We start from the raw sequence: 21,287 nt of genomic DNA on the forward strand, positions 1-21,287 counted from the left end.
AGAAAACTCCGGTCTCATTTTGAGGGGCAGGAGCGGGAGGGAGGGCAGCCTCTAGGACTAGAGCCGAAGCCGGAAACGACCTCCTGGAGGCGGGGCCGACCTCCTGGAGGCGGGGCCGACCTCCTGGAGGCGGGGCCGACCTCCTGGAGGCGGGGCCGACCTCCTGGAGGCGGGGCCGACCTCCTGGAGGCGGGGCCGACCTCCTGGAGGCGGGGCCGACCTCCTGGAGGCGGGGCCGACCTCCTGGAGGCGGGGCCGACCTCCTGGAGGCGGGGCCGACCTCCTGGAGGCGGGGCCTTGGACCTCACAGCCCCAGGCTTATTTGCATCTCAAGCCCTCCAGCCAGTCAGAGGCCCGGCCTGTTGGCTGGTGGCCTGGGATTGGTCCATCCTGAGATTGCACCCCAGGTGGTTGGGCCAGGCCGGCCCTGCCTTCAGAGTTTCGTCTCTCCATGGTCGTGGCCACCAACATGTCCAGGGCCAGGGGTCCCTTCCACCTCCTGCCCCAGGAAGAGCGGATGGTCCTCGTCATTGGGCAGGGATCCGGGGGGCTTTTTGGTTCCAGGAAGGATTTCTTCAGGACCCTGAGGGTAGGGGAGAAGAAAGACCCCATCAGAGGTCCTGTCCCCAGGTGGGGATCCTGATGACCCTGGAGGACCAGCCCTGTGCAGGGTCGCACAGTATCTCCTTGTCCAGTACATGGTCTAGGCCTGTCCCCTCTGTCTGCAGAACCTCTCTTATCTGTGCCTAGGCCACCTACAGTTCAGGCCACAGATACTCGCTCAGACACCGTAGCTCCCTCCCACCTCTGCCTTTCTATTTCCCTTTGAGAAAAAAATATTTTCCCACAGCAGCTGGAGGGAACTTTAAAACACTCGGGCCAAACCGTTCCCTCCCCAGCAGGCCTGTCCCTGCGGGGGCTGGTGCACCCGCTGTGACCTCCCTTGTCCTTCCCTAGGGCTGGCTCCTCCTCATGGGCTGCCGGACCTACCTCTTCCAAAACACCGAGCTGACTTTTCTGGCTGCAGATGCGCCCCATCACAGCACCCCGCTTTGTTATCTTAGCCCCCACTGCCTGCTGGGATCCAACTTGTTTCTTTTTGTAGATCTCATCTGCTCCCACAGCAATCACATGGCGCTGGCCAACAGCCATCTACCCCCATGGTGTATCTTATGTAAGATTTTTCTCTGAGTTGGCTCATTTTTGAATTAAGTCATTTTATCTTAAGAGATTATATATAAATATCCTAAGAGCAAATCTCTTGGCCCTGCCAGAGGTAGGAAGTCATCATTAAAAAAAAAAAATCAGATACAAGCTGGGCACCGCGGCACACACCTGTAATCCCAGAGACTGGGGAGGCTGAGGCAGGAGGATCACAAGTTTGAGGCCAGTCTCAGCAACTTAGCAAGACCCTAAGCAACTCAGTGAGACCCTGTCTCTAAATAAAATATTAAAAAGGGCTGGGGATGTGGCTGGGGATGTGGTGGATGGGCTCAGTGGTTACATGCCCCTGGGTTCAATCCCCAGTACAAAACACACACACACACACACACACACACAGATATGAGAAAAGTAAACAGTATTGAGCCCTGCTGGCTCCTGTGACAGGAAACACTGCATTCTGTTGAGGATGACCCTGCATCCACCTGAGCCTGTCCACAGGAGGGAAGACAGGCGGGGACAGATGGGGACTCACCACATCCCTGCCCTGAGTTATGCCACTCCCCAAGTGCCCAGAACCACCGGGCCGTCCCTTGCTGTGCAAGCCCAGCCCAAGACTGACCTTCACCAATGTGTCGTCCAGGGCAGCGATCTCCTCCTTGGGGGCCACTGACGCCGTCTGCCGAGCAAGGTCCCACCAGAGCAGCCCAGGGCCCAGGGCGCTGCGCTTGGTGGGGCCTGGGGGGAGGGGGAATTGAGGCCATTAGTGAGGAGGCAGTGGGGGCTGGGACGGGCCCTGGGGGTGCAGGGGAGGGCCTGGGGCCGGCGCGGGGTGGCTCCAGTCCCAGCCCCAGCTCTCCTGTCCGTGCAGTTGCTGGGCGGGGCGGGGTGGTGCCAGCCTGTGTGTCGCCCAGGGCAGCATCCAGGTGTCTCGAATGGCACCTGGCATGAGGAGCTCAGCGAGGCCTAGGGACTGGAAGTTTGCCACTCGGGGAGTGGGACTGCCACTCTGTCGCTATTCACCTCTCTTGGCTTCTTTCTATTCTCCGTGGGAGTCAGAAATCCGCGCGGAGTCACCGCGTCGCGGAGAGAAAAGGCGTTTCAGCACCAGGGACAGCGCCCGCGCCCCCTCCCTCGCCACAAGCGGGGACTTGTGTGGAGAGGGGCCGGCCTCGGAGGTGGGGACTGTCCCCGAGGTGCAGCACAGGGGTCCCAGTGTCAAGCCTGCAGAGTCCCTTCTTCCTGTCCCTGCTGAAAGGGGCCCTGAGGCAGGGATGACCCCGATGACCCAGGTGGCCCTAGGTGGCAGTCTGCTTACCGCTCAGGTAGCTGACCAGGGCCCCGCCCAGCACGGTGGTCAGCGTGCCCAGGGCGCCGTAGTACAGGTAGGAGATGGCGTAGAAGCTGTCAGCTATGGCCGGCCTGCCCGGGGCCACTCTGGAGCTGGAGGTGGGAAGGTGCAGGAGCCTCCCGTGGCACCCCTGCCTCCCTCCCAGAGCCCGCCCTGGCCTCCCGCTGCTCTCCGCCTCCACAGCCACAGCCTGGCCTGGAGGACCCCTCAGCGCTCACTGCCCGTCACCATCCATGGCTCCCTATTGACCTCAGAGTCAAACCAAATTAAACCCTTGGAAGAAAATGTCCACACAGATCCATGAGGATGGTGTAGGCACTGGGCTCCTAGACGGGACAAATCAGGCAGAAGCTAAGGGGGTGGGGGAGATGAATTGGACTTCGTCACAACTAACAACGTTCACCGGGCATGGTGGCACCCCAGTGATCCCAGCAGCTCAGGAGGCTGAAGCAGGAGGATGGCAACTTAGCAAGGCCCTAAGCAACTCAGCGACACCCTGTCTCAAAACCAAATTAAAAAAGGGCTAGGATGTGGCTCAGTGGTAGAAGGCCCCTGAGTTCAATCCCTGGTACAAAAAAAAAAGAAGAAGATGACGATGAGGATGATGATGATGACTGTCAGGGACTGGGTTGTAGCCCCATGGTTGAGCGCTTGCCTTGCATGCGTGAGGCACCGGGTTCCATCCTCAGCACCACATTAAAAATAAATAAATAAATAACACAAAGATATTGAGTCCATCTACAACTAAAAAAAATGCATCTTTTAACCTTAATTTCATTTTATTTTATGTGGTGCTGAGAATCAAACCCAGTGTCTCACACATGCTAGGCAAGCGCTCCACCACGGAGCCACCACCCCAGCCCTACAACCAAACAAACAAACAAACAAAAAAAGAACACTGTCAAGAGAATGAAAAGATAAATTATAGAAGGTGAGAAAATATTTGCAGAATCCTACATCTGATAAGGGCCTAGTACCCAGAATATATAGACATATATAGATGATGTAAATTCAAACTCAATAACAGAAAGACCAAGGACTGCTGGGGTGGTGGCCCCTGATAGAGCCCTCGCCCAGCTGCACCAGGCCCTGGCTCCTTCCCCAGCACCGTCAACAAATAGATAGAATTAAAATTAATAAAAAAAAAAAAAGACAAATGACCCAATTTCAAACTGGGCAAAGGATTTGAATAGACATTTCTCCAAAGAAAATATGTGAAAGCCAATAAGAACACGAAGAGATGCTCAGTATCACTGTGGGGAAATGCGAATCAGCCCCAAGAAGAGGCCCTCCACCCTCTAGGAGATCGGGGATTTTTTTTTTTTTCTTTAAGAAACAGCATTGGAGAAGAAGTGGAAAAGCTGGGCCCCTGGCCTGTGGCTGGTGGGAGTGTAATTGAACAGAATTACCGTGACCCAGCGTTTCCACTCCCAGGGATACCCCAAGAGAGAGGAAAACACATTTCACACCAACGCTCATGCGCAGATGTTTACAGCGGTTCATGATCCCAAGGAGTGGACAACCCGCGTCCATCAGCAGATGAGCAGATTAACCAAACGCGCGGCCACCCCCACCGCAGAACTACTCCGCCAGAGGAAGGAATGGAGTCAGCCTGGCTGAGCCTCGAACTAGGCTGAGGCCAAAAAGGTCACTTTGTCCAGTTTCGACTCCAGCTACATGAAATGTCCACAAGAGGCAAATCCGTAGCAAGAGAAAGTAGATTCGTGGTTTGCCGGGGGCTGGGGATGAGAGGAAAATGGAAAGGGACTGCTCATGGAATAGGGCTTCTCTCTGAGTTGAGGAAAATCTTCTTTGTTAGGGCGCATAAATTTTATCCATATACGACCAGACCCCCTTTTTAATCCAGTCTGTGGTATGTGACTCCTATCTCAATTTTAAAAACTAGAATCCAGTTGAACTCCTCTCCCTGCATGTCTCCTACCTTCCCTCCTCTCTGCACCTGGGCTGCAGCAAGCTGAAACGAGCCTCAGGACCTTTGCACTTGCTCCTCTGTCCTCCGGGAGCACTGTTCCGGAGCCTTGCTCCTTCTTCCTCAGGGTTCAGGGTTCCTCCCTGACTGCCATGCTCAGGCCAAGTGTCTGCCACCTCCCAGACCAGTCTGCTCACCTGGAGGTCCTGCTGGAGGCGTTGGTGGTGAGGGTCAGCTCCAGAAGATCAGAGGCGTTGGCTGAGAGAGTCTCACAGCCGTAAGTGGATGATGGCAGGACTCCCATGATCTGGGCGCTGGGCGGGTAGAGGGTGGCGCCCATGGCCACCCACAGCGAGAGCGCCAAGCCCGTGACTAGCCCGGAGAGGACGCCCTGGAGGCGGAGCCAGCGTCAGGGGAGGGGGCTGCCAGGCCACGCCCCTAGGCCCTCCTCCGCCCTCCCCACTCCCCCCACCCTCCCCACTCACCGTCGTGTTGCAGGCAGGCAGGAACATCCCCAGCACGAAGGCCCCTAGCAGGGGGCCGCTGATGACACCCATGACCGTGAAGGACCCCTGTGGGAGTAAGGGGAGGCAGGGCTGAGGGCAGAGCCGTCCTCAGGTCACCCACCGGGAAACCAGGACCCAGGGGTTCCACCCGGGGCTCCAGCTTCCCAAAGGAAGGGGAACCCCTCCTCCCACTTCTCGGAGCGGTGACAAGGTGACAAAGAGTCTTTCTCCAAGTCAGGGATGTCCTTTCGGTCCCCAGGACAAAGCCCCCCACCTCCCTTGTCCCCTGGCCGCAGGAAGCGTCCTATCCAGTTCTGCGCGACGTCGGCGACCCTCTCTGAGCCTCAGTTCGGCGGGGAAGACGCCCCACGACTTGGGGAGATGGGACGGGGTGGGGCGCAGAGCTCACCTGGAGGACACCACCCCCCAGCAGCGAGGACAGAGCCGCCACCGTGAGACAGGCCGAGCCGTAGATGAGCGCTGCAGGGGACACGGGGTGGCCGGTCAGTGGGAGGCACCGCCCCGCTCCCGGCCCGAGGTGCCCCAACTCACAGAGTCCCTTGGAGATCAGCATGAGTTTCCGGGGCGCCAGGTTGGGCTTCCGGGGCTTGATGAGGTCCTCCACGGTGACCGCGGCCATGGCATTGATGCTGGTGGACGCCGTGCTGGGAGCAGGGAAGATGGGAGAGGGGTGGGCCAGGTAGGGCTTGTCACCCCTGCTCTGGGGTCCACCTGTTGCACCAGCCACTCAGCCACCAAGTCCAGCTGGGCTGCCGAGACCCCGCCCATCAGGACGCAGAGGTGGGGGTGACCAGAGTCCCCAGGGAGTGGAGGAGCCCTGCAGTCCTGTCCTGCTCCCAGACACGAGATACTCCCAGGAGAGCAAGGGCACTGTGACCAAGGTCACACGAGACAGAAAGGCTGGTGGCACAAGGGAGACTGAAGGCATGTGTAGAACCGGCAGTGTGGGGAGCCCCAGAGGGCAGGGTGGGGTCAGCCTGGTCAGGATGCAGGACAGCAACACCTGCCTCATAATAGGTGCTCAATAAACACTCATTTGAGGGGGAAGGAAGGAAGGCAGAGGAAGAGCTGGGGTCCTTGTGCTCAGGGGTGCCCGCTGCCAAAGCCCACACTGGCTGCCATCTGGGCAGTGGGTGGAACTGTGAAGGGGTGGATGTTCCAGCATATTCCAGCCCCGGGGGACATCAGGAGCCAGGAGGCCCTTGGGGACTTAGACGGAGGCTCACCTGAGGGTGCCACTGTAGGCACAGGCCAGGAAGAGCCCGGGGACGCCCGGCAGGTCCTTGAAGATGTCCAGCACGAACAGGGGCATGTACTGGGGGAGGAGGAGCCGCGGTCACCCTCTAGGACGGCAGCATCCCAGGGGAAGCCTCCTCTCTGTCCTGACCCTGCACGTCCCCACTGCCCAGGACACAGGGGACGCAGAGTGAGCATGAGATCTGAGACCTGTCCCTGAGCCCCACCGTGTGCCCAGTGACACAGGGTCCCCTGTCATCAACATTTTACTCACGAGGACTGAGGGGCCAGAGTGGCACCGTTAGGGGACCTAGGATCTGACCCTGTTGGCAGGACAGCAGACGGGGTAGCCTGGTGACCTCTGCCAACTCGGAACCCCAGGGCTTAAGCTCCAGCGGGGGTGCCACCCAAGAAGGGGACCTGGTCCCAGAGCTGCCCAGCCTCCTGCTAACCTCAGGCGCTTTCTTCCCTCCGGCCCCAGTCTCCTCCTCTGTAGAGGAGAGCTGCGGCAGCCTCGCCCTCTCCACACCCGAAGCGCTAACGGCTCGCTGACACGGCTTGTGAAGGGAACAGCATGAGGAACAGCAGGTGCTTGGGACATCAGTGTCAACACCACTTCATGATGGATCACATTCCCATATCTTCCTCTTTTTTTTTTTGTATTTGGGGATTGAACCCAGGGGCTTTTGACCTACAACCCTAGTCCTTTTTATTTTTTACTCTGAGACAGGATCTTGCTAAGTTGCTGAGGGTAGAGGTTACGAAATTGCCAAGGTTGGCCTCAAACTTGTGATCCTCCTGCCTCAGCCTCCTGAGTAGCTGGGATTACAGTTGTTTGCCACTATACCCAGCTCCATCTCCTCCTTGATGTCCCCTAGGGGGTCTCTGGGATCTCAATATGAATGTTCCCCTCCCCTGCTCACCTGGCTTCTCATTGCCTCCCAGACTCATCTCCCCCTTATCCTACATCCTCCTCTGAGCTGTTTCCTGCCTCTGGGCCTTTGCACAGGCTGTTCTTTCTGCCAGGAAAGCTCTTCTAGCTCCATCCCCCAAGATTGAGAAGTGGGGTGCAGGACTGCCAAGGGCAGCGGGCTCAGTGGGACTCACTTGATCTGGGGCAGAGATTCGCTCTGTGAGGAGGGGGTCACAGCTGCTGTAGAACACAAACATGACGATGCCGCAGAAGGCTGCACTGGACACGATCAGGACCAGGCCCAGCTGGTTGATGAGGAGGGCCCTGGGGAGAGGGTTAGCTCAGGCCAGGGAAGGGGGCCGCGGCCCGGAGGCCTCCCCGGCCCCCGCACTCACAGCTTGGCCTGCCTCTCCGTGCGGCAGGCGACGTAGCGCTGCACCTGGGCCTGGTTCACGCCGTACATGGAGAGCCACACCAGCGTGCCACCCACCACGAACGTCCAGAACGTGTAGCGGCTTCGAGGATCAGGGTCGAAACTGGTAGGGACAGGGCGGGTCAGCCATGTGCACATGTCACATTGACCTCACCTTCCCCAGGACCCCAGATGGCAATCCTGGATGTCCTGGGCCCTCAGTGTGAGGAGCAGTTTGTCTGATTGAATGCACCTTCTATTCCCTGAGGCACCTCCGTAAGCATTCAGAAGACACTCTGTCTGGGCTGGGGATGCAGCTCGGTGGGCTAAGGCACTTGCCCACCTTGCATAAGCCCTAGCTTCCATCCCCAGCACAGCAAGAAGAAGAAAAGAGAAAAATAGATCATTGGGTGCAGAGGCACAGGCCTGTAATCCCAGAGGCTCCGGAGGCTGAGGCAGGAGGATGGTGAGTTCAAAGCCAGCCTCAGCAACTTAGAGGGACCCTAAGTAACTCAGCGAGACCTTGTCTCTAAATAAAATACTAAAAGGATCGGGGACATGGCTCAGTGGTTAAGCGCCCCTGAGTTCCATCCTGAGTACAAAATAAATAAACAAACAAACAAACAAACAAATCATTCTCTCTTTGTCCAGCTGGGAGATCCAGGAGGCTTCCGTGTCCAGGCTGGCCTGGGCACAAGGGACAGAGCTGGATGTAGACCTGCCTCTCCACCCCCCAGAGCCAGTCCTGGCCAGAAGGAGGGATGGGGCCGGAGGGGTGCAGGGCGGCAGGGGCAGGGCTCTGACTGCGGGGAGCTGGGGAAGGGGCAGAGGGGCTTCCTGGAGCAGGCAGCATTGGCTGGTCCCCCCAGCACAAAGGGGGTGTCCTGCTTTACAGTTAACTCACTCCAACAGGTTGATCCTCGAGTGATTCTGAGCGATCCTGAGCACACGCCAGGGCCCTCCCATGAGCACGGTGCCACGGGCCAGGATGGCCCAGAAGCCAGCGAGCATCACCACCACCTGGAACACATCCGTCCAAATCACAGCCTTCATGCCGCCCTGCAGGAGGAGCAGAGAGGGGTCAGCTGGGCGCCTGATCGTGGCTGGACCCGTCTGACTTGGGGACCAACGTGTCTCTCTGCCGTAGTTTCCTCATCAATAAAATAGGGTTAATAGGGCTGGGCTGGGCTGGGGCTCAGTGGAGGAGCGCTTGCCTGGCATGTGTGAGGCCCTGGGTTCAATTCTCAGAACCGCATGCAAATAAATAAAACAAAGGTCCACTGACAACTAAAAAAAAATTTTAAAAAATACAGTAAGTAGGGTTAATAATGGTTTTGTTTGTGAGATCTAAATAACTTAATAAGTGAAAAAGACTCAGAAGAGCACCAGGAACTCACAGGGACCCAGTGAGCGATTACTGCATGACTATTCCTATGACTCTACTGTCATTACTAATTATTATTATTATTGGTACTGGGGATGGAACCCAGGGGCACTCAACCATTGAGCCACATCCCCAGCCTTCGTTTGTATTTTATTTAGAGACAGGATCTCCCTGATTGCTTAGGGCCTCGTTAAGTTGCTGAGGCTGGCTTTGAACTTGCGATCCTCCTGCCTCAGCCTCCAGAGCCGCTGGGATCACAGGCCGACTCCACCTGGCCCAGCCATTATTAGTTACTTTTTACCCAGCCAACCTGGTGGCTTAGAAGTCCCCGGATTTTTCTTTGGAGAAGACCTTCCCCTCTTGCAGGGCAGCTCCAAGAATAGCCAATCAGAGCGTCCCAGTCCCTCAAGCTGCCTGGACTGTTTCCGTCGGGACCTGGGACCACGGTGAGCCAGAGGCTGGAGAGGCGGGTGCTGAAAGGACCCTGCTGGGCAGGAAGCCAGAAGAGGTGGGAGCCTGGACCTGATGGAGCCCAGAGAAGTGGGAGAGGGCCCCTGTCGGAGGCCCTGATTCAGCCACGCCTGAAGCTAGCCTATTCCTGCGTTCTCAGCAAGGAGCTGTTCAGATCACCTTTCATTAGAAAGAAGAGAAAACCGAGACCCAGCTAGGACCCGGGCTGACTCGGGAGATAGCGGGGTCACAGAAATTTGGCGGACCCAAATTTCCCCCACAGAAGACCCATGGGCATGAAGCCCCCGCGTCCCCTCCCCCGCGTCCTCGGGGACACTCACCACAGTCGTGTAGAAGGTGCAGATAATTCCGGTGGACAGGAGTGACGCCCAGATGTCCAGCCCGGTCACTGTGCAAATTAGACATCCCCCAAATTAGTCGTCCCTGCGGGGAGCAAAGTGGCCCTCGGAGTCTTCGGCCCTCCTCTCCCTCCCCCTCTTCCTGGCCAGCCTTCTCCGCCGGGACCCCCTCCCCCGAGCTCCCAGGCGACCTTGGTTCAGGATGAGCGCAGGTGCGTAGATCACGATGCCGGTGTAGAGCACCTGCGGGCAGAAGGCGGGGCGGTGAGGCAGGGCGGGGTGAGGGCTGGGTCCTGTGGGTGGGTGGGAGGGGCCTACGAGGCGGAGCTAAGTCGCTATGTGGGCGGGGCCTGGGCCTGGGGCTGCGCTGGATTCGGGAGGGTCCCGGGAGCTGGGGACCGGCTGTGCGCGCTGCGCGCTAAGGTTGGAGCGTACAGGGTCGCTGGGTTGAAGGCGGGCGGAGGCCACTCACTGTAGCCACCAGGTACTGCACCGTCCCGCAGAGCCGCACCACGCGGCTGAATCGCAGCTCCAGGTACTGCAAGAAGGAGCCGAGGGCTTGTGGTCACCAGGACAGTCCCGAGGAATCTGGGGTCCCTGCCCGGCCTCTCGGTTTGGACCCTCCCTCCGGAGGCTTTAACTGCGCTGGCCCTACTTTTGCCCCTCGCACACCCAGATCTGTCCGCGCACACGTGCCATCTCGGTGCCTTGCACAGGACGTGTGCCCTGGAGGAGCGATCTGTACTTGCACACCTGTCCTCCCACTCATGTCTGACCGCTGGGGTCGTCCTTACAGCGAAGTGCGACAAAGCACACTGTAGTGCGGGTGGCCAATGGCATTGGAGCTACTGAATACCAGACACGATTACCGCTTTATTCTCCGTCCCGGGGCGGAGGAGGGGAATCATATCAACGGCTCACCTGGGACAGGTAGAAAGCCAGAGCAGAGAAGCGCCCTTGCTCAAGGTAGAGGTCAAGAGTTAAGCCGGGTTTTGGACCCAGAGCCGGGGGTCGTCCCCTCTGGAGTGCATAAGTATGAAAGTGCGGACATGTTGGGGACAGGTGTGTGCCTGCCCACACGTGAGTACACTTCGGGCTGAGGCTGCACCGCCCTCGTGCGCCCGCACCAAGGAACCCGGACACCCTCTTCGCTTCCTCCTTCCTGCCCCTCGCACCACTGCCTGGGGCTCTTCCCAGAATCTTCCTGCAGGTCTGCCCGGGGCCCCACCAAGCGACAGGAGCGGATCTGCCTCCCGCTGCACAGTAGCTGGCAGCCCGGGGCCTCCAGCCCTGGCCCCGGGTTCCCAGTCAGGCAGGTGCTCTCCGGGTACCTGGTAGGTGCTGGTGAGGCCGAGGCGGTAGAAGACGGGCATGAAGAGCAGCGCGGTGAGCAGCGAGTTGAGCATCTGGCCCAGGCACATCCAGAGGAACTTGAGGCCGTAGCGGTAGGCCTCGGCGGGCACGCCCAGCACCTGCACGGCCGACATGAAGCTGGCGGCCAGGGACAGGCCCACCGGCAGGGCCGTCAGGCTGCGGCCCCCGGTGAAGAAGTCCTCGGCGCTGCGCTGCCCGCCCCGAGCCAGCCCGACCCAGAGCCCGATGCCGGTGGACACGAGCAGCATGAGGGCGAAGACCCCGTAGTCCCAGGCTCCGAACGTGGCCCGCGCTGCTGCCTCAGTGACCTCCATGAGGGGCAGGTGCGACGGCCACGGTGTCCTCGGCCAGGAGGCTGCACCGGTGTGGGCGGTGAGGCTGCAGGGGCCCTGCAGGGGAGTCCCAGCCTGTCCTCCTCCGTGTGGGGTGTCAGCAGCAGGAGGGGCAGGGGCTCCCTGGGCCGGGGGTCTGCGGGTCCTCGCGGTTTGTCCCTCTGCGCCTCCGTCTATCTGTCCACTTCACCCCGCACGCACTCTGGGGCCAGCTGCCCGACCCAGCTGCGTGCGAACAGCTGGCCAGTCGGACCCCCTCCCGGGCGCTGCGCTCCGCTAACAGCGGGAGGTCGCGGTGGGGCTTAAAGAAACAGTTCGAGGTTGTGGGCTGCGGATTTATTGGGCTCAGGGGTCAGAGTGGCTCCGCCCCAGACCTGGAGGCAGCCGGACCCGCACCCTTTCGGGTCTGGGGCAAACAAGCTGGGAAAGGCCACGTGGTGTCTGCTGGGGGCGGGGGCGCGCGGTCCTCCCCAAAACTCCACTCCCCCCCCTTCCTTTGGAACTTTTCCCTGACCCCTGCCTGTCCATGCCAGCGGTGGACCAGTAAGGAAAGACCTAGAGGGGGCCTGCCATTTGCCCACGGCCACGCAGCCTGCTTCAAGCACTCAAAGTCCCCACGCGCTCATTGTCCCACGGGTGGAGGTTTCACTTCAGGGTTTTGTGGGCGCCATAGGGACAACCGCTGAGCTCCAGCCGCTGGCCCCAACTAGTATCTAGATCTACTGTTTCCCCGGAGTCTCTGGGAAAGGACATCGTCAGCCCCTGCCCTCTGGGCACGCGGGAGGGCGGGAGGCATTCAGGGCTCAAGTCGCGTCCTTGGGGGATTCTTTGCTCTTTCTCTAGGAAGAGCAGCATTCCCTGGGGCTCCCGTTCCCCATCTGTAAACGGGAAAAAATAGCCCCCGAGGAATGAATTGAGCCTGGTAATGCTGCCAGGCCGAAGGGTGCTTGGTCCGGTCACCTGGAGTCCATTATCTCCCACTCACTGCCTCCTTCAGCAACCGAGCAGCGAGTCATCCCGGGCCCAGGCGGAAAGTGGACGAGAGGTCATGGGGTGACTGCTGTGGCTGCGGACCTCAGTACCTGAAGACCCGCTGCTACCGAGGAGGCCCTAAATAATCCCTCCAGCTTCGCTTGCTCTTTAAAAAAATACATTCGTATTAGCTGTTGATGGACCTTTATTTCTTTATGTAATGTGGTGCTGAGAATCCGGCCCCCGTGCCCCACACCAGCTAGCAAACGCTTGGCCACTGAGCCACCCCAGCCCTTCATTTGCTCTTAATTGACTTAAAAAGCACTGGCCGTGGAGGCCACACGGCTGGACAGGACATCTCTGGTCCCTCTCTGGCTTTGCTGCAGATCACACCTCTGATCTGTGGGTCATGATGATAACAGTTGCCTTTAGGGACTGGAAGGTCACTTGCTGCAAACACCAACTCTTCTCTTGGGCCCACAGGAGTGTGGTGGCTGGCTGGAGCCGGTGGGAGGCCTGGCCTCCCTGCCTCCACATTGTCTGTGTCTCCTTTAACTTAAGGAGCAGGTGCAACGCCACTCTGCATGGAGACATGTGGCTGGTTTGAGTTTTGTCCAAAACTCTCCCGTGGGGTCAACGACTAGGCTCTCTCTGCCCCTCCCCACCCCCTTTAAGGCTAAGCACAGCCACCAGCCACCTGGACCCAAACAGCAGACCAAGAAAGGAGTGACCGGAGGTGCAACCCAGTTCCTGGAAGACCTGAACCTCTGCCCAGGATAAGAGGACTCCTCCCCTTTCCAACCTGTCCCTCTCCCTCATTATTCCTGTCCCATGTTCTGTCCCTCACCCCCACCCCGCACAGCCCCTGGGGAGAAGAGGTTGTGAGCTCTCTTCTCCTTTCTGTGGCCACTGGACACGCCCTGCTCCCCACACTCGTCTCCACGAGGTCACCTTTTTTGTGAGACAGTCCCCGGAACTGGGTTCAGAAGCACCTTGACTATCGAGGAAGGAGGGGGATCTGAGGGTCTCCACTGTGCCCACCGCACGGAGGAGGGACAGGAGCTCAGGGCTGGAGGTCTGCTGCCTAGGGTCATGTAGCCACGGTCCCTAGGAGCTGTCATCTCAGTGCCCTTCCTGGTGGACCTGGGGTCTCTCTGGGTTGAGGTCCTGCTGGGACCCGATTTCCCAGGGGACCTCACTCTGAGAGCTCAGTTCCCTCAGATTACTGTCCTCTTCTCCAGCTTCTGTCGCCCCCTGGTGGCATCCTGTGGCCTGCACATGCCACCTGGCAGGGTCCAGCACCCCCCAGAGGTCCCACCTGCCCCTGGACAGTCTTCTCAGGCCTTCACGCCATGCTGTCACAAAGGCAGCTGTTGCCTGCTGGCCTGTCCCTCCACCAGGGTGATCCTGCGTGCACCAGGCTTGGGCTGTGAAACTGGTTCATTGAGCACCTACTGTGTGCAGGGCATGTCAGGAGCTGTGACCCAGCAGCACCCAGGAGGGCCTGCCCTTGTGCTGCCTCCTGAGGCTGACCCAGTCAGCAGTCATTTCAGGAGGTGAGGTGAGTGGTGGAGACCTGCAGGGTGCGCCTGCTGGAGGCCTGGGGAGGGAGCTCCAGGAGCAGCACCTGCTGTGGGAAGAAGCAAGCAGGGAGGCCACTGTGCCCCTGGGCCATGGGGACAGTGCTGGGGAGCCACTTGGGTCTGGGGCAAGTGACCATATCCAAGATGGAGCTGCAGGCTGGATTTGGACATGTTCTGGAATCCTGGGGGGAGGCTGCAGGGGGGGGCGGGGCACTCTCCTGTGGTGGTGGGGGCGTGGGGGGAAGGCAGGACTAGCAAGATGCACAGACTGCGGTCCACAGGGTGGGCGGCCCCAAGTCAGGAGCCAGCCGGCAGGGACCATGGGCAGCTGCAGACGGTGGGGTGGAGGGGGCTGCCTGCCCCAGGCACCCCAGGGTTCCCTGAAGATGTGGCAGAGGCCAAGGGTCACAGCTCAAACTTCTGCGAGATAGTGATAATCCCCACAGGTTTGTCTCCAGGATTCTGTCCCTGGGCTTCAGGACGTGGGTCTGGGCTCTCCTGTGCCCCTACTTATCCCACCTGGTCTTGGCATTGCCCTGGCTCAGGACTGGAGGCTCACTCCCATCTCCCACGTTCCCCAGCCCTGTCCACACCCAACACCTGGCACTTTGGCACCCAAGAACAGGGCTCTGGAGAGCCTCAATACCAAGAGGTGAAGGGGGTCCCTGGACCTTCCCCCTGCTCCTCCTTGGGCCCCAGCCACCCTTCCATGCCCGCCATGGCCAGCCCCACTCATGACCGTGGGGAAGGCTTCCCTCCTCACTGGCCACATCTCCAGCCAGCAGCCCAATCGCCGGTCAGACTAAAGAGGGTAGGGATGTCCCCAGCAGTCTCCACAATGCCCTGCCTCCTTCAGGCCCTGCTTTAGTTAAGTCCCATCTAACAGGGCAGCCCCTGACCACAGCCTGGTGACGACATATTCTAGTTTTTGAGGACATGGGTAAGGCCCAGGGGTGGGGGTACTCTACGGGGTCAAGGTACCAAAGTTCCTCCCACAGTGTTGCTTGTCTTCCTCATGGTCCAAGAGGATTGCTGGAGGGCTGGCCCTTATGCCCACACTCTGACCAAATGGTTATTTCCTGAAAATGGCTCACATCACAGAGCCACTTGATAGGGTGGCATTTAACTAGGGCGATCCTGAGAAAAGACAAGCAGGTTAACTAGGAGTTTCTGTCAGAAAACACGAACATTAACAAAATCCATTAGACAAGTTTTTTGAAGTTTAGCCACGTCTCCACTAACATACACTAAGGAACATCACAGGTGTCCTGCAAAACAGCATCTGGGACTTCCCCGGGTTTCTGCCTGTGTATCTAAAGAGCTCTTAAAAACAAGAAAAATAACCCAACAGCCCAGTAGTGCAACGAACCACTGGGGAGGTTTGTAGTTTTAAAAACCAGCAAAAAGTGCTCAGCTTCCTTCACAGAAAGAAAACAAGACAAATTCAAATGTGACTTAGGAATAAGTTTCATGACCCCCGGTTGGAAGTGGCCTGTTCTTCAGTATTGTTGGGAAGGTAAACTGGTCCATCCACAGAGAACCTTCAGTGTTAAAAAACCCAGGCTGCAGGCCGGGGCTGTGGCTCAGTGGCAGAGCACTTGCCTAGCAAGCGTGAGGCACTGGATTCAATCCTCTGCACCGCATAAAAATAAAGGCATTGTGTCCATCTACAAGTATTAAAAACAAAACAAAATCAAACCACTCTGGCTAGCCAGCCACACCGCAACCCCATGGGCTCAGGAGACCAAGCCAGAAGGATCCCAAGTTCGAGGCCAGTCTGGGCAGTGGTTGAGAGGATGTAGCTCAAGGATGGGGTTGTAGCTCAGTAGCAGAGCACTCGCCTAACTCACAGGAGGCCCTGGGTTTGATCCTCAGCACCACATAAAATATTGTGTCCAACTTAGCTTTAAAAAGGGTGTGTGTGTGTGTAGCTCAGTGGTAAAGCACCGCTGGGCTCAAACCCAGTACCAAAGCTGTGGGATGGGGGTGGGGGAATGGGAAGAAACAGTAGAATGAATGGGACGTAACCTGCCTGTCCATGTGTGAATACAGTCAGTGTACTCCACATAATGCACAACCACAGGGACGGAGAACTACGCCGCATGTGTATGTGTCAAGACCCCCTCTACTGGGCCAGGGCTGTGGCTCAGTGGTAGAGCGCCTGCCTAGTAGTATGAGGCACTGGGTTCGATCCCCAGTACCACATATAAACAAAGAAATAAAGGTATTGTGTCCATGTACTAGTAAAAAACAAAACCAAAACCCTCCACTGACATTTAAAAAGAATTAAAACAACCAACCACCCCCCCAAACCCTGTCAACTCTACCCAGCAATTTATTAGCAACAGCACCCCACACGGTAAAGGGACATCCATCTCCCCCAAGACTTGCCTCAGAGGAAAGGTCCGAGGTGGAGGAGCCAGCTGTTGAACAGGGACAGGGTGACCAATGGGCTTCTGCAGGGTCCCACCCCCAGACCTCTATTTCCTGTGACTCCATGGACACAGCTCAGCAGGCCCCACTCCTGGGCCTCTGCAGGCCCACTGTGGAGGAGTGGGGTGCTCTGGACACTGCACATCCAGGGCCTAGGTCTCCTCTCAACCTGCGGGTCTCTGGGATATTAAGGTAGGTCCCGTAGCCTGTCCCCAGTGCTCACATGGTGGTCATTTCCCAACTATTGACAAAACAGTAAATGTCATGCTGACCTTCAGATGAAAATAGCTAGCACCAGAAAGCCAGGGCTGCCCAAGGTCACACGCCAGGGGAAGGAGGCTCCCCAAACCAAGTTCTTGGCTGAGCCTCTGCTCCATCTCTGCAGACTTAGCTTCCTGCTGGTTGGGGGCTCAGCCAGGGTGGCGACCTCCAGGGTGGGATTAGCTTGTGCCTGGTATTTTCCAGGCCTGAACTTGTTCCCTGGAGACAAGCACCTAAGGGGAGACCTTAATCTTCTTAGGCAAGATTAGCGCTACCTCATCCAAGAGAGCAGGTCCCCAGGATGGCAAGCAGGTGCCCCCACGTGCCCGCAGAGAATCTGGGGAACTGCAAACCCTGAGGCTTCACCCTCTGGGTCAGCCCAGAGGGTGAAGCCTCAGGAGGCGGCAGGGAATGCTGCCCCACCACCTCAGAGGACTCTGGCCAGGGGCAGGAGATGGACAGGGCTGAGGCCTGTGTCTCAAACAGAGTGGGGACAGATCCAGGGGACTATGACCTGCAGCTCACAGCCCTGGACTGGCTGAACAAGCAGGAGGGAGCTCAGGGGACTGGGGAGATGTGGGTTGGTTTTGCACGGAGGACTTTAGTATGCAAGGCTCAGCTCAGTTGTCCCCCAGGGAGGTGACCCGGGCTGGATTCCTCTCACTGCTCAGTCTTGAGTTCTGCAGAGCGTGCAAAAGAAAACACAGGTCTGAGCCTAAGAATCAAGTTTATTTGGCTAACGCCTGGGGGGGCCCTGAACCTAGAAGAAGGTGTTGGGCCTCTTGGTGGTGAAGCGTGGCTTGTGCTGGCGACGCAGGACCCGATGGGGCAGCGGGAACTTGATCTTGGAGTCCTGTGGGGAGAAGGTAGTGAGGGGATGGAGGCCTCTTACCTGCATCTTCTGGGGGTCACCCAGGTGTGACAAGCCCCCTGTGCGGGACCCCCTAGGTGCAGCCTGCCCAGCAGGGCCCTTAGGGCACTCACGTGGAACTGCTTGACCGCCGGCCGCCGGCACTTGCTGGCTGCAATCTCCTCCACCTTCATGATCTGGATGGAGTGGGCCCGGGCACGGTGCCGGGCGCCCATGTCTCGGTCTGCATAGGGGGGGAGGGGCAGTCAGCCAGGTAGTAGCCTGGGGGCTCCACCTGGGGGGTGACTAGAGGTCACGGCTCTGGCCCCAGCAGGCCTGGTCAAAGGAGTGTAGAACCTCCAAATTCACTTTGAGGGGCACAGCCACAGCCTCTCAAAGGCGACAAGATCCACTTGCTGTGCGCACCTCTGTTTAAACCACTGCTACGAGAAACAGCAATTCTTGGGTTGAGGTGCAGGTGGGAGGCACGGGGAATGGAGCCAGCCACCAACAATGGGCAGGGCCAGGCCAGGTTCTTCGTGGGTCTGGAAAGGCGTGGGGAGGACTCTCTAAACCGGGGAGGTTGGCATGGGTTTAATGAAAGATGGTGCATGATCCACAAGGCCAGGGGTTCTTCCCTTTGAGCTAAGGTGCACCTGCTACCAGGGTTGAGACAAAAAGCCCCCTGGGGCCTGAGCCCCTGGAGTCCTGCCCTGGAGTTCTGGTGTGCCCATGTCAATGGCCTGAGCACCTCTCATTTGCTCTGAGAGTCAGTTGGAACTGGAGATGCCTGTACTATTAGCCTGAGGTAGGAGGCGACACCAGCAACTCACAACACTGGGTGACAGCGCCCGCGGTGGTCAGGTCTCGATATTCCCGGTACATGTTGTGGGTGCCACTACGGGAGTCGTAGCGCAGCCAGATACCAAAGTTCTTCACGCGCAGCGGGGACTTCTCAAACACCTGCCAAGGCAAGGGGTGGTCAGCATGAGGTACAGATGGCAAGCAGGCCTCACCGGGGTCAGAAAGACAGCCCCACCCCCAGGGCCAGACTCTGAAGCAGCAGTTTCCAAGTCTTGCTCCTCTAGGCACCCTCAGGGGTGCATGCTAAGTAAGGAAAATACCCCCAAAGCCCAGTGTAGAAAGGGTTCAGGCAGAGCTGCCTCCCAGCACACACAGACACAGCTGCGGACAGTCCCCAATCTCCAAAGACAAGCAGGCCAAACTAGCCACTGCCCAATGTCCACTACAGTGCACCTGCCCAGTTACAGGACCTCTCCCTACTTCACAGACATGGCTAAGAGTCTTCACCAAGGACTGCCACACCAACTACCCTCCTCCCAGGGTCCCAGGCTATATAACCATGGATCTGCACAGGGAAGCCCATCCTACACCATGGCTCCAGGTCTCTGAAGACTGCTAAGCCTGTAGATATGCCCAGTGCCAGCTGGAAGGCAGAGATCCACTCCAGTCTCAGACTCTCCATACCTGCCCACAGTAGACAATTTCCCCTGAAGACTTCTTCATCTTCTTTAGCTGAGATACAAAATACCAGAAGCGGGACTTGGCAACAACGTGATTGGGTGCAAAGATTCGCATTCGGTAGAGAGGCGGGGTGTGGCATTTGGGGGTGGGCAGGCAGCGGCCCACCACCTTGTATTCTCTAAGCTGAAAGAAAATAGCAGTAAGGCAAGGTTAGCACCCAGAACCAAGCCTGGCAATAGCCAGATACAGGAAATGGACACAGGGTTCTCCTAGGACCTCCAGCGGGAATTCAGATGTTGTGGATCATATTCCCAACCCGACCGTCATCCACAAACTGGAGTCGGAGCAGTGAGGATTCTGGGCGCATTTCAAACCTGCTGTCCCTCCCTTTCTCTTTACAAGTGGGAAAACTGAGACCTAGATTGGCAGCCTCCTTTCTCAAGCTATCATCCCTAACTGCTCTGTGATCCCTGAGAGTCACTCTGCAGTTTAGTGATCACCCTCTTCTATCCCGAGGCCTTGAGATCTCGGACAACTCAAGAAGAACCAGGACAAGAACCCGGGGCCCTCGCAACTGTGGGTTCCCTGCAGAACCCTCTCTACAGGTGTAAAGGTGAGGATGTCTGCCAAGTCCACAAATGGCAACGCAGCCTTTACTGACATCAATGAAACGTAGCCACAACTTTCCAAGACTCTGCTCCTACTTCCTGCTCTGGGCAGATCCACTGGCCTTGTGATCACCCACCCAGGAAAGGAACAATGGAGCTGGCCCACAACTGATCCAGGGAGGAAACAGAGGTTGGAGGTCTGTACCTCACCCGTTCTTTTTTCCCGGAGGCAGAGACTTGCTAAATCGCCCAGGCTGACCTCGAACTCTCGATCCTCCCACCTCAGCCCTCCGAGCAGCTGGGACTGCAGGCGTGCGCCATCGCGCCGGGCTGGCAGTACGTTTTCCCCTGTGCACTACAGTGCCCCGACTCTGCCAGGCGCGTGCACAGTCCTAAGGCCCGTGCTCCTGTTTGCCATGTCTCCTCCCAGCCACGCCAGGGCAGAAGCGACTGCTATCCCCTACCAGGTTAACTTCGCAGACGGGCAAACTAACGCTCAGAGACTACAGGAAAGGCCGCGGCACAGCCCCCCACGCTGTGCGACGTGTCCCTTCCCTTGGGAAGCGGACTCGGCCTTCCTGGGCCCTTGCGCCGGCCCAGGCCACGCGCAGGCCTCCCCACGCGGCGCCCGCACGGCCGCCATGTTGGCAACACCTCGGGGCGTCGGCACGCGGCCTAGGAGGACCCAGACAGGAGCACGCACCGCCGACTCGGTCTGCGCCACCGACCCGGGCCCCTGGTGCGGTCCGCACCGCGTCCCCCAACCCCAGGCCACACAGCACCCTCCTTACCGTGCCCGAGGCCTTCATAGCGCTCTCTCTGCGATCGCCGCCACCCACAAAAGGAAGTTGCTTCCTTCGCGCAGTCGCTCACCATGAGTCCACGGCAGGAAGTCCCGCCCTCTAAAAGCTATGTGCTCATTGGCTTCTTGTCTCGGCGCTCAAGGAGGTCCGCTTCCTCATTGGCTTCGAATCCATCCACCAGTCCCAGCCCGGCCTCGCCTCACCGCGAGACTACATTTCCCAGGTGCAGCGAGCGTCACCTGTTCCGGGGCCGTGACCCAGCGTCGGCGCCAGCGGCACTCGAAGGGTCCCGTGTGGACTCCAGCGTTCCTTTCCCCACAGAGCCCGGAGGCAGCAGAGCCTACGGTGCGCTCGTAGGGATTCTTCCAACCTGGCGCCTCTTCTCCCCGGAAGTGCGTTACGGAGGTCTTGAGTCACGTGCCTAAGAGTTCTCATCTTAACTCTTTTCTCCTATAGATGTTCCACAGGAACGTAGATGAAGCGCTGAAATGCTAGTTACTGTTTTTGGAGGTCTGATTCGTGTTTTGTAGTAGCTGGGATTCAAACCCCACCTCTTTGCTCCCGGTTCTCACAGATCCTGGGGGACCCGAGGATGGTGGTGGAGGACTTTGGACTGATCAAGATTCAACCCTTAGGGATGAGGGTGTATCTCGGTGGTAGAACACCTGCCTAGCATGCACGAGGTATGATCCCCAGCACAGAAGGTGGGAAAAAGAACCCCCAAATCCAAGATCCAGCCCCCATCCTTGAGGGGTTTCTGGGTTAGCAGTTTGCTCAGGCAGAAAGAAGTCTCTTTGGCAAAAAGGAAAAAAATACAAACAACTTACTGATGGTGGGGCAGGCTCCTAGAGGAGATGACATTT

The 21,287-nt window shown here is 58.3% G+C and overlaps 2 protein-coding genes and 1 non-coding gene across 3 annotated transcripts; all 3 read right to left on the reverse strand.

Annotated features, from left to right (window-relative positions):
* Positions 1–433: 433 nt before the first annotated feature.
* Slc5a5 (solute carrier family 5 member 5) lies at positions 434–11,411 on the reverse strand. Its single transcript, XM_026389880.2, has 15 exons — positions 11,055–11,411; positions 10,196–10,261; positions 9,915–9,966; positions 9,706–9,773; positions 8,435–8,589; positions 7,514–7,654; positions 7,313–7,442; positions 6,196–6,284; positions 5,501–5,613; positions 5,358–5,428; positions 4,928–5,014; positions 4,640–4,833; positions 2,480–2,604; positions 1,784–1,899; positions 434–583 (listed from the first exon to the last, which is right to left on the reverse strand). Exons 1-15 carry the CDS (start codon positions 11,409–11,411, stop codon positions 434–436), a joined length of 1,914 nt encoding a protein of 637 aa, XP_026245665.2.
* Positions 11,412–17,388: 5,977 nt separating this feature from the next.
* Rpl18a (ribosomal protein L18a) lies at positions 17,389–20,513 on the reverse strand. Its single transcript, XM_026389960.2, has 5 exons — positions 20,413–20,513; positions 19,017–19,196; positions 18,362–18,491; positions 17,663–17,772; positions 17,389–17,531 (listed from the first exon to the last, which is right to left on the reverse strand). The coding sequence occupies exons 1-5, from the start codon at positions 20,428–20,430 to the stop codon at positions 17,439–17,441; spliced, it is 531 nt and encodes a 176-aa protein (XP_026245745.1). The 5' UTR covers positions 20,431–20,513; the 3' UTR covers positions 17,389–17,438.
* LOC113183723 (small nucleolar RNA SNORA68) lies at positions 17,875–18,007 on the reverse strand. Its single transcript, XR_003300898.2, has one exon. It is a non-coding gene; the product is annotated as a small nucleolar RNA SNORA68 (small nucleolar RNA).
* Positions 20,514–21,287: the final 774 nt, after the last annotated feature.

The sequence above is a fragment of the Urocitellus parryii genome, chromosome 3 (assembly GCF_045843805.1).
Source record: "Urocitellus parryii isolate mUroPar1 chromosome 3, mUroPar1.hap1, whole genome shotgun sequence".
NCBI lineage: Eukaryota > Metazoa > Chordata > Mammalia > Rodentia > Sciuridae > Urocitellus > Urocitellus parryii.